The sequence below is a fragment of the Zingiber officinale genome, chromosome 3A (genome assembly GCF_018446385.1).
Source record: "Zingiber officinale cultivar Zhangliang chromosome 3A, Zo_v1.1, whole genome shotgun sequence".
Classification (NCBI taxonomy): Eukaryota; Viridiplantae; Streptophyta; class Magnoliopsida; order Zingiberales; family Zingiberaceae; genus Zingiber; species Zingiber officinale.
The window spans coordinates 99064384-99076605 of NC_055990.1; the positions used below are offsets into that span (position 1 = coordinate 99064384).

Here is a 12222-nt window from a genome sequence, read left to right on the forward strand (position 1 = left end):
AACTAGGAAAAAACATTGAAATTTTCAAGAGTTTTCAAATTTGTGTCAATATTTGAAAATATGAAGTATTTTCATAGAAAACTATTTTTTCCTGATAAAGTATACCCTAAATAATGTCTACATGAATTTTCATGATGAAAACAAGTATGTATTGGTTAAGAAAAATCAAAGTGAAGTTTCGGTTGAGGTTTAGTTTCATTATTGAATTTTGAACCTTAAAACTTCGAGTTTTGGTTTTCCTAATTATTTAGGAACGCCAAGTCATTGTTGGTGCAATGATAGAAGTTTGACCATATTTTTAGGAGGAGTTACTCTTTGAAAACATAAAAATCTTTTCCAAGACCAAAAGGAGGTCAAGTGTTAAGGTAGCACATGACATTGGTATGGGAGGTGTTACCAAGGATAAGGGAGAGTCATCCAAGGCCAATAAAAAGGAATATGCTAGGGTAGCATATAATTATAGCAAGGATGAGGTGTCCAAGATTAAGGACAAGAAGAAATTAACCAAAGACAAAGTGTCTAAGGTTAAGAAAGTGAGTTTAGTAGGCCAAGTGTCAACCGAGGTGCACCGAAGTGGCCTAGCCATAGTGAATGAGTCACCAAGGGAGGTGACTAAGGTTAAGATTCCTAAGATTAGGAAGAGCCTTTGGGACCCATGATAGATGGGTTATCAAATGTGCCAAGTGGTTAGGAGACAGACTTAAGTCTCTAACCTAGTGGGTTGACACAATTGGGATATGTTTCGTGCATAGAAATATGAATTGGGTTCATATTACATAAAAATTAGTTTTTGATGTATAGATGCCATATAAACCCATGCTAGGAAAGTATTGTGGTTTAGTATAGGCAGATACATCAAGAGGAAGCCAAAACTAGGACTTTAGGTCAAGGTTCAATTGAACCATTTAGCTAGTTTTGAATTTTGTATCAATCTTGGCATCTGTGATAAATATATTTATATATATATTTTTTCCAAGTAGATATGGATAAAATAGACTTCTCCACAAAATTTGGGATTTTTTGGAGGTCTGTAGAATTTCTGATGCATTTCTGAAGTTGGCCAGAAAAGGCTGATTTTTGCAGAAATAGGGTACCAGTCGACTAGTGCTAGGGATGACAACGGGGCGGGGCGGGGGCGGGTTTGCCATTCCCATCCCCGCCCCGTTTTCATTTTTTCGGGTTCGGGGATTCCCCGAACCCGAACCCGAACCCACGGGTTCGGGGATGGGGATAGTATTCCCATACCCGCCCCAAACCCGCCCCATCCCCGAAAAATCGGGGATCCCCATCCCCATTTCGGGTTTTCCCCGCGGGGCCCCAAACCCGCGGGGAAAATTGCCATCCCTAACTAGTGCAGATACCAGTCGACTGGTAACAGTATTTTTGAACACAGAATGTTTCTGTAAGGTCTTTTTGATGAGGGCAGTCGACTGGTACCAATACCAGTCGACTGGTAACAATATTTTTTGACCACAGAATGCTTCTGTAAGGTTGTGTCGAAGGGGGCAGTCGACTGGTACCTAGTTCAGTCGACTGATACCAGCCTAAAAGTGTTTTCCAACGTTGTTCTTGACCGTGTCAACTCATTTAAATGTATGAGATCTATGGGGGATAAATACATGAGTTTAGGGTCAATTTGGATGACATGTTTTCAACAATTGGAATATTGTTGGAGCTCTTTTTGATGTATGGCAAAGGGGGAGAAGTTTATGTTTAAGTGGGAAACCTATGCACCTTTACAAGAAATCCTAGCTCGAGGGGGAGCATAGGTGAAGAGGGAGTGATTGTTTAGGTAAAGGGGGAGAAGTTTATCTTTGCGGGAAATCCTAGCTCAAGGGAGAGCTTAGGTGAAGGGGGAGCCTAGGGATTTAGGTTCCATTATTTATGCATGAGTTGATTTGCATATTTATTTACATATGTATTGTATTTATGTTTCCCTAACTTAAACAGGTTGCCAAACATCAAAAAGGGAGAGATTGTTGGAGCAATCTAGGTGCCCTAGGTTTTGATGTTTGTAAAAAGGTTTAAGTTAGGTTTATTGTTGTATTTGATATGCATTGTGAGTGTGCAGGATACAGGTACAACAAGGAAAGTCCAAGTGTGATCTTGGCAAAGGAGGAAAGTCCAAGGATGAGTCTTGGCGGTGTAAGTCTAAGTATGTAGTCTTGGCGGTGTAAGTCCAAGTATGTAGTCTTGGCAACGTAAGTCCAAGTGTGACGTGACAATGGATGAAGTCCCGGAGGCGCGGCCTCTTGGCAAAGGAAGACCCGACAATAATGACAAGGCCGATGGAAGTTCCAGAAGGTAAGACGTGAAGGATGGGAGGCATCCGAGGGACGCAAGGCTAATGAAGGAGGCTAGAAGGCTAGGTCTAGGTTGGTCGGGCGAGAACGAGTGCTGAGTGAATGTACTCGAGGTAAAATCCTAAAATTAGGGTTTACTGTAGCAGTATTGTAGCGTTACTGTAGAAATCGACTGATGACTGTAGCAGTCGACTGGTGCACTATAGAGAGCTGTTGAGAGCTGTTGGGCTGGCACCAGTCGATTGGTGCAAGGACCAGTCGACTGGTAACAGGCAAATCAGCTTACTGATTTGCTCCAAGCTCTATAAGAAGGAGCTTGGGATGGCCGACCAAGGTGACGAAATAGACTTGGTTAAAGTCTATTAGAGTCTCCCAAGCCCTCGTATGATCGGTGTGCTTGTATTTAAGTGTTTGTGACGAGCTTTCTCCACCGACAATGAGCTTGAGCTAGCCGGAGGTTTTCCGGGGAGTTATCCACCGACGGATCGGGATCGTCCACCTTACGGACAGCCGTGGAGTAGGAGCTTTATCTCTGAACCACATTAAATCAACGTGTTAGGTTTGCTTTCTCTTGTTAGTATTTGTTTTTGTATTTCCGCTGTGCACTAACATTATAGGAAGCGATCGATTTGGGTGAGACGCTATTCACCCCCCTCTAGCGGATACATCGGTCCCAACAGAACGTTCAAACAATGAAACTTTAAAGCAACATGAGACGAGTCGTCAACAGGAAAAACCAAGAATGGAGAATACACTGGAATCACACTAATAGCCAACTACCAAGAGAAAAGCATTGATAAAGGGGGAGCTACTTCAGTAGTTCGGATCTTCTGCCCCCAAATTTTTCTGTCCCCGTGTCCCTTGCCGATCGGACGGACCAGATTACATTTCAAGGCATCATGACATCCTTAAGATGTGTGCAGTATCTTTGTGATGTGCAAGGCATCCTTGAGATGTAATCTGGTCCATTCGATCGGCAAGGGGACACGGGGACAGAGAAATTTGGGGACAGAGGATTCGAACTCGCTACTTCAGAGGAAAACAACAGTAAAGGGGAAGCATCCAACTTCGAATCCGACATGGTAAGTTATGTCTTCTACTTTCTCACCAATTATACGAATGTATTAAACTCATGTCTAGATCGCTATGTAAACTTAGATCTAAGAATATTAAAATGAAAAAGGACAATATGGATTTAAAAATGATCTTAGGTAAAGCATGTCCACTAGAAGAATTCGATAAAATTCAAATGGAAAATTCTAAATTAAAAGAGCGAGTAGAAAATTTGAAAAAGAATGATGCATGTTCAAAGTTTTCAAATTTTAGAAATAATAGAAGACTAAATTGATATATTAGGAATCGAGCCAAATTACAAAAGTAGCTAGAAATAATGTTCCACGAAAATTTTTGACAAATCCAGTAGTTAGTCTGGTTCTTAAATCATGCTTAATGTGATTAGATTAATATTTATAATGCATACTTAAAATTTGATTTTGCTTTTAATATTGTTCGTAAAAAACAATAAAAAAAATTAATAAATTCGTAGACTCTAATCAAAATTTGCTGATCAATTTTTTTTATAAAAAATGAAAATATTGTCGTTATATCATTTTTTATGAATTTTTTAATGAAAATTAGATTTTTAAAATTAAAATTATTTCAAAAATTAATTTTTAAAAGACTTAAATTTTCTGTGATAAAACATGTTGTTTTCTATAGATAGAAATTATTTCAAAAATTTTCGACCGTTATATAAATTACTAAGATTTTTCCCAAAATATCATTTTATTAATTAAAAAATCTTGAAATTGTATTTTTGTAAAATTTAATTTTTCTATATTTAGATAAACATCATATCTTATATATTCAAAAAACATCAGCAAGATTTTTTGAAATCTACAAATATTTTTAAATATTAAATTCTCAAAATAATTATTTTAATAATGAAAAAATAGTATGTGCGTGAAATTTTTTTTGAATAGTTATCTTCGACATTAACAAAAATTTTCAATATTTTTCAAAAACTAAATAATTTTTAGATTATTGTTTTAAAATTAATTTCTGTAAAAATTCATAACTTTGGGATGTTGGTATATGATCCCAAGAAATATTTTAAGTTTTTTTTCTAACCCTAAGTCCATCTTTCGCATTTTAAACACATTTTTTTATTTTTGAAAAAAAAATAATTTTTGCAACAAACTTGGAAATTCGTCCCAAATCAGGGAAGAACTCAGAAGTTCATCCCTAATTTGGGATGAATTTACAAGTTCGTTCCAATTTTTTTTTTAAGTTATACTTTTAAAAATTAGAAGATGATCCTAGAGAGCTTGGAATGACATGAAACAAGTTTCTATGGGTTCATATCATTCTCTTGATCTTATTAATGGGATCAAACCTAATTTTTAACAAATATACCGACAATTATAAATTTTTTACCCTGAACGACTGATAAATATTTGATTCTTGTTCCAAAAATTTAGAAATGCCAGTGTATTAGTTATAAATTATGTTTGAGCCCATTAGTAAGATCAGGAGATTGATACGAACCCATAGAAACTTATTTCGTGTCATTTCAAGCTCTCTGGAGTCATCTTCCAATTTTTAAATGTCTAACCTAAAAAACAAAATTTTGGGACGAATTTGAAATTTCGTCCCTAATTTGCGTTGAACTTCTGAGTTTGTCCCAGATTTGGGATGAATTTCTAAGTTTGTCGCAAAATTTAATTTTTTCAAAAATCAAAATAAATGTGTATAAAATGCGGAAGATGGACTTAGAGAGATCGGAATCACATGAAATAAGTTCCTCACAATGATAACCTCAAATATTTTTTTCACACAATATATTTAGATGAGTGATTTTTGGATATCAAAATCACCTAATCATTTTCAAACTCGAACTCTTTTTCACCAAATCTTAAAGTTTATAGACTCCATCTAATTATTATTACGATTAAAAAATTTTATTAGTTATTTGAGACCATCATTATGATCAAGAGATCGATACGAACCCATATAAATTTGTTTCATGTGATTCCGAGTTCTCTAGGTCCATCTTCCGCATTTTAAACATATTTTTTTATTTTTGAAAAAATTAATTTTTGCAGAAGTTCGTCCCTAATTTGGGATGAATTTACAAGTTCGACCCCATTTTTTTTTTTTAAGTTATACTTTTAAAAATTGGAAGATGGTTCTAGAGAGCTCGGAATGACAGGAAACAAGTTTTTATGGGTCCGTATCTCTCTCCTGATCTTATTAATGGTGTCAAACCTAATTTTTAACAAATATACTGACGATTGTAAATTTTTTACCCCGAACGACTAATAAATATTTGATTCTTGCTCCAAAAATTTAGAAACGCCAGTGTATTGGTTATAATTTATGTTTGAGCCCATTAGTAAGATCAAGAGATCGATACGAACCTATAGAAACTTGTTTCGTGTCATTGCGAGCTTTCTAAGGTCATCTTCCAATTTTTAAATATCTAACCTAAAAAACAAAATTTTGGGATGAATTTGAAATTTCGTCCCTAATTTGCGACAAAATTGGCGACGAATATATATTCGTTGACAATTAGCAATAAATCCAGAGATTTGTCTTAAAATTACATAAATTTTCCAACGAAATTTATACTTCGATTAACAATGAATTCTGCGACAAAAATGTATTTGTTGCTAATATCCGACGAATTTATTTCGTTGGTATTTTCGTTGCTAATTAGTGACGAATTTGTTTTTCGTTCCAAAACCTGTTGCAAATTTGCAACAAATTTTATTCGTCTCAAATATTTGTCCCTAAATTACAGTTTTTTTGTAGTGTTCGAACTTTTATTGAGCCTAAACGAGCTTAATAAATATAAATTATAAATTTAAATATTTATTAAAACCTAAATTATATATTTAGAGAAAATTATAATATTCTTATTAAAATTTATAATTTTATTCTAATAAATAAATTTAATATATTTGTTTATATATTTCATAAGTAGAGTGTAAAATCTATAAATTTAATATCAAAATTATTTTTTTTATTTACAAGTTGATTCATGAGTAACGAATATGTTCACAACCTAACAAGCTGAATATTGTGAAACTTGAATTTGATTTGTTTATCTTAACAAGTTTCATTAAACGAGGTTAAGTAAGCTTTTATTGAATCGAATTTCGAATATCTCATAAACAACTTAATTCATTTACACCCTTAGTTTTGTGGAAGAAGTTCACAACCTAACAAGCTGAATATTGTGAAACTTGAACTTGATTTGTTTATCTTAACAAGTTTCATTAAACGAGGTTAAGTAAGCTTTTATTGAATCGAGTTTCGAATATCTCATAAACAACTTAATTCATTTACACCCTTAGTTTTGTGGAAGAAATAGGGCTTCACCACTTCGGCGGTCGGGGACTAGAGATGGGAAATGGGCCGAGTCCATTGCACAGCCCATACGTCGGGGCCGGACAAGCTCCGAAGATATGTACATGCCAAACGTGGCTTATGGACCCCTACTGATTTATAAATGTGTATTTTTGAAGCGGACCAACAAATTTAGGATAATTATAAAAATACCTCTAAGAGAATATTCGTTTTAAATCCATCTTAATATTTTGTAATATTGAAATATTCACAATATTTTTTAATTTTACTATCATAATGGGCTTCTATTAATGAAAGTGTGATTTAGAGGAGGTATGTTAGTAGTCAAAAATTAAAAATATTAGGGAATATTTTGATATTAATGCACTTTAGAGGGTGTTTTGAAGATTTTTCATAAATTTGAGATAGCTTTACTCTGCAAAGAGATCGAGTTGTGGCATGACAAACAAAAGATGGAGGTAGAACAAAGCTCCTGCTATTACGAAGTCCCAAAAAAAAATTGGACGTACACAAATCTTATATTGTAAGAATCCCGTGACCTCCGAATGACACGGCAAAAACTTTCCGGTTACCCCAAGACTCTCCTTTACCATAACACGACCAAAATATGACATGACTAACACCAGCATTTAGTCACATACATACTCAAAAACAAAATAGTTCATAACTACATAATATTTCATGAGACAGCACAAAGTTCTAATAATATACTACACATCCTAAGAGCTAAGATCATATAAGACCCATAATAAACTTCAGCACTGACCATTCACCATGGAGAAGACGAAATAGTGGAGAATTTCAACTCGGCAGCCACTTTTGATTCTTCAACTTCATTCAGGTCCATTTTCAATTTGGCAATATCGGACTCGTACCTGTTTATTTGATTCATAGTTGAATCTTCTCTCTCTTGGAAGCAATCAAGGTACTCTCTCAGATTCTTGATAGATCTATCAAGGTCCATAAATTGAGAGTCTATCCTACACTTATCGTCCATTTTTGCAATAATTTTTCCTTCCAGTTCTGCTTTTCTAGTCAAACACCCCTTATGATATATTTGAAGCTCTCGCAATTTCTCGAGGCGAGCACATACAAAATCAACACTGAATCCATTACTTACAAACTGATAAAGATCCTCCAACTTTGCATCCAGAGATGCATCATCTCTATCAACATGTAACTTCTGTATATTAGTGACCAAGTTTGCAAAAGATACCATAAGACCTATGGCCATCCCTTCTCGAAGGTCCATAGTGTACTGCTCCAGAAGGCAAAAATGTGGCTGTTGTGGCATAACCTGGAATATTTCCATTGATTCTATTTGTTTCCACAGGCAGGAAGTCTTTGAGAATGGCAATGCCATGTCTTTCAATGGTGGCCCACCGGAGTGATCCATGAGAGCAGCATCACCCTCGAGAGCAACTGCCTTTGACTGAGCATGATTATGAGCAATTTCAGTGCAAGTTTCCACAAGAACTGATGGGACAATCTGATTTTGAATGTTAACTGTTACATTGTTATAGATCTCATTAAAAGCGACATCATTAACTGAATTCAATGTGACATCTGCTAAAAATTATGTATGAAGAAGTTGCTAGTTAGATTCTTTTCACTCAATCCTTCCATGCAGATGACACATCTAGCTTGTACCTGCAATGTCGCCTAAATTTTATTTGGGCCTCTATGTAAAACAACAGATACTTCGCTCACCTTCTATATCAGCACTTGATGGGGACCCTTGATACAATATAAGTTTATTCTGCTGGGGAATAGGTTGAGATGCCATACTGTATAAATCTTGACCCGATAAGTCATCATTAGCTCCACTATAATTGCTCAATATGACTTGATCAGTATCTAATTTCTCGATATTGTTAATCTTCACTGAAAATTGGATGCAAATTTTAATAAGCTTCAACCATGTAGTATTAAAAATGCTATGACTTACTTCTCACAGGCACATGCAAGTGGCTGAATGATATACTCATCTGTTCTTCTCTTAACATTTTGCTGCCCCCATCTTGTAATTGCTGTAGCACACCCTGGAAACAAGGGCAAGGAAAAGAAAACAAACAAATTCCTGTATACTGATTTATGCATATACTTGATTAGTTCTATAAGAAAAAAGTCCCTTACATCATTACTGAGATTCTTTTGCAGTTTTTTAGATTTAGCGACCACCTTAGTTCTTTTCTTCTTAACTTTTGTAGTCAAAGCATAATCCAAATTGTAGTTCGTCCATTCTAGATTACGGGGATGATCATTAGCTTCATAACCCATAGGTGTGCCATCAACTTCAGTTACATCTGGCTGATGCTTTGATAGCTGATGGTTGGCATTTGCAAGACCTTCCTCCTTGATAGATAATCCAGGTACATCCCTTATCGACGCATTAGGTTCAGTAATAGTTCCCCTAGAAGATGGGCTTATAGTAGAGGAGCTAGGATCCATCAGTGGCATTGAAGAACAACTATCTATCACAAGCATTGGAGTTGAAGGGCCTTGAGGTATTAATTGATGTTGTGGCATAACATGATTGTATTGTGACTTGGCTTTCTTGAACTTTTTGGAACCTTGTGAAGGCCCAGACTGTAAATTTGCTTTCTTGTGCTTCAGATTCAACTTGAGTCCCCCGAGTTCAGATGTAACTTCACCTTCACATTTAGAAGGGGGCAGTGAACTAAGAAGACTGCATCTTTTCTGACCTCGATTTCGTATAACAGAAACAGAACTGCCTTGTGATTTTCTAGTCTCTTGCTGAAATATGCGGCAAACAAACAAATTTTCTATAGGACTGAAATTTGTTCAAAACAAACAGCAAAAAGTTAAAGGAAAATCCTATAGACGAGTGATAAAATTACCACTGAAGAACAAATGCCGATGTCAGACTGTGGAGTTGAAGGGCATTCAGGCATTAATTCGCATTGTGGCCTCACATGATTGCACGGTGACTTATCTTTCTTTAACTTTTTGGAATTTTGTGAAGGCCCAGAAAGTACATTTGTTTTCTTATGCTTCAGATTCAACTTAAACCCCCCAGGTTCAGAAGAGGCCTCAACTTCACCTTTAGAAGTGGTTGATGAACTAAGGCGACTGCATCTTTTTTGACTTCGTGGATTTTGGTTGCCAGAAACAGAACTGCCTTGTGATTTTCTAGTCTTTTGCTGAAACATGTAACAAGGCAACATTTTTTCTATGGGGTTGAAATTTGTTGAACTCCAAACAGCAAAAGTTAAAGAAAATTCATTAGGAGCCGATAAAATTTACCAATAAATCAAATGGTATTTCAAATTTCAAAACTGCTAACTAATCACCCTCCTAAGACTAATGGCCATGACTCTGTCATTCAATACAAGCACAAGGATTAACAACTAGAAATTGATTAACTACATAGCACCAAGCCAACATTTCCACAAGAAAATGGCACGATGACATCTTTATATGGAACTTTATGCAAGCACTGAACAAGAACTGAATGAAACAAAATATGTGTCGTGATGTAAGTAGTGAACCTCGTCACAACATTATTCCAAATCCTATATCTATGGCAAGTTTAAAGGTAGAACTGTTACCTGAAACGTGAAAACCCACCGCTGGCCATCCCAACATTGAGAATGCCTAAGCTGATGAAGATCAAACACCATCTCCGACCTACTGTCCCTGACTTTGACAATGCAGCGAGATCCTTTGAGAACATCTGAAATCTCTCCCAGCACCCACCCACCATGGAGAGGCACTTCTACCTCATCACGAGGGGCAAAATCCTTCACCAATATCGCATTTAGCTGGCACGGCCTCATGTACTGAACGTCGACAAACTCAGTCAGAAGCTCGCCGGTTGTCGCCGAGGTCAGACTCCCGTACTCTATCAAATAGGTACTGATGCTGAACACTTGCTTAACACTAGCGGAAAACCATGCCGAGACACCGATTTCTAGGTTACGGCTGACTTCAATCCGAGCTCCGGCAGCGAACTCCACCTCTTCAACTCTCTGAAATCAAGCCAGGGAAGAAAGTTGAGACATTAAATCGAGCACATCCTCAACCCTAACAATAGTGCAACTGAGGGAGTAGGTTTCGCGGCCATTACCACATCGCCGAAGGGGACCCAATGGCGATCGGTCCACTCCAAGTGGGATCGGATATCGGACGCGTCGAACTCCAGCTCCTCCCGGCTCGTAGGGAAGGCGACGATGTATCGGCCCGTGGTTTGGAGGATGGCGGAGATGACGCCGGCCCACCAGCCGTCTTGGTGGAAGGCCTCGACGAGATCGTGGAGGCCGTGCTGGCAGCGGGAAGGGGGCGGCGGCGGTGGTCGGGGACGGAGTTGGGAGACGAGGACGATCTCGCGGAGAGGAAGGGAGGGGTCGTCGTTGTCGACGATGGTGGAGTAGACGATCTGGACGCGGTGCTGGGGGAGGCTGAAGGCCGCAGTGGCCTCGTACCACGCGCCGAGGAAGCCGTCGTCGTCGCTGCGGACCTCCACCAGGTCCCCGGGCTTAAACCACACGGATCCTCGCCGGTCGCCTCTCTTCTTCTCACCGCCACTCTCCAGCGCCATCGCCGTCAAGGGGACACTAATTGACGGCGATACTGATGGGCCCGAATGCCGAAAAGGGATAGTTAAAAGGAGACCCGTTGAGGAGTTCTCCCTCCCTCCTTCCCTCCCTCCCTCTCTCTCTCCCTCCCTCTCTTTGCAAATGACGCTTCTATCCTTTTATTTTTATTTTATTTTATTTTATTTTTTAATTAATTTCATTTAAAAATAACTCATTTTTTTTAAATTTTTTTAATTTTATTTTTTTATCAATTTTTTTTATTATTTTTATCAATACTTTATTTTTACAATTTTATATAAATTTAATTTAATTTTATTTTGTAATCAATTTTGTTTATTATTTTTTATCAATACTTTATTTTTTCAATTTTATATAAATTTTATTTAGTTTTATTTTTTAATTAATTTTATTTATTATTTTTTCATAATACTTGTATTTTTTTTTCAATTTATTATTATTTTTTAAAATTTTGTTTTTTTATTGATTTTATTTTGTTGTTAATCATTTTTTTTATCAATTTTATTTTTTTTAATAATTTATTTATATGTTTATAATCTTGTGTTTATTTTTAGTTATAAATTTTAGAAGTTATTATTTGTAAAATTTTTAAAAAGTATAAAAATATAGATCAAAATAAAAAATATATATTTAAAACTAACAAAAATACTAATAATTAATAGTGAATACATTCGTAACTTAGGAACAAATATTTTTTTTTTCAAATGAAGTGTACATGTAATAATACAAAAAAAACGAAAATATATAAAAATATAAATTTTAATCAATATTGTCTCCAAATTATGCTCCCAACGCGTTTAGTGGTGGTGTACCTATTACTTCGTACTACAAATGAACATGTGTCCTATAACGAGTGACCCAACCTTTAGCTTCATACGCTGAATGTTGCCACAACCACGTTGGAATGGGTGGTACAGGGTAATGAGGATATAAGAAAACTTATACGAAGTGATTGCCAACATGAGCAATAA

At 36.3% G+C, this 12222-nt stretch overlaps 1 protein-coding gene across 2 annotated transcripts; it reads right to left on the reverse strand.

The window, feature by feature from the left end:
- Positions 1 to 7287: 7287 nt before the first annotated feature.
- LOC122052156 (DUF724 domain-containing protein 10-like) lies at positions 7288 to 11349 on the reverse strand. Of its 2 annotated transcripts, none has more exons than XM_042613551.1 (7): positions 10765 to 11349; positions 10247 to 10666; positions 9536 to 9838; positions 8811 to 9431; positions 8623 to 8716; positions 8385 to 8558; positions 7288 to 8180 (listed from the first exon to the last, which is right to left on the reverse strand). In XM_042613551.1, the coding sequence occupies exons 1-7, from the start codon at positions 11233 to 11235 to the stop codon at positions 7444 to 7446; spliced, it is 2820 nt and encodes a 939-aa protein (XP_042469485.1). In that variant the 5' UTR covers positions 11236 to 11349; the 3' UTR covers positions 7288 to 7443. The 2 variants fall into 2 exon arrangements, with proteins under 2 accessions (XP_042469485.1, XP_042469486.1); XM_042613552.1 differs by lacking the exon at positions 7288 to 8180 and adding an exon at positions 8197 to 8324 and having other exon boundaries at positions 10765 to 11348.
- Between the last annotated feature and the right edge of the window lie 873 nt (positions 11350 to 12222).

Coding starts and splice junctions, on each gene's coding strand:
- LOC122052156 (XM_042613551.1), bottom strand. CDS start 11,235: ATGGCGCTGGAGAGTGGCGGTGAGAAGAAGAGAGGCGACCGGCGAGGA. Junction 9,432..9,535: donor TCGGCATTTGTTCTTCAGTG/GTAATTTTATCA, acceptor CGCATATTTCAG/CAAGAGACTAGAAAATCACA. Junction 8,181..8,384: donor ATCAAGTGCTGATATAGAAG/GTGAGCGAAGTA, acceptor ACAATGTAACAG/TTAACATTCAAAATCAGATT.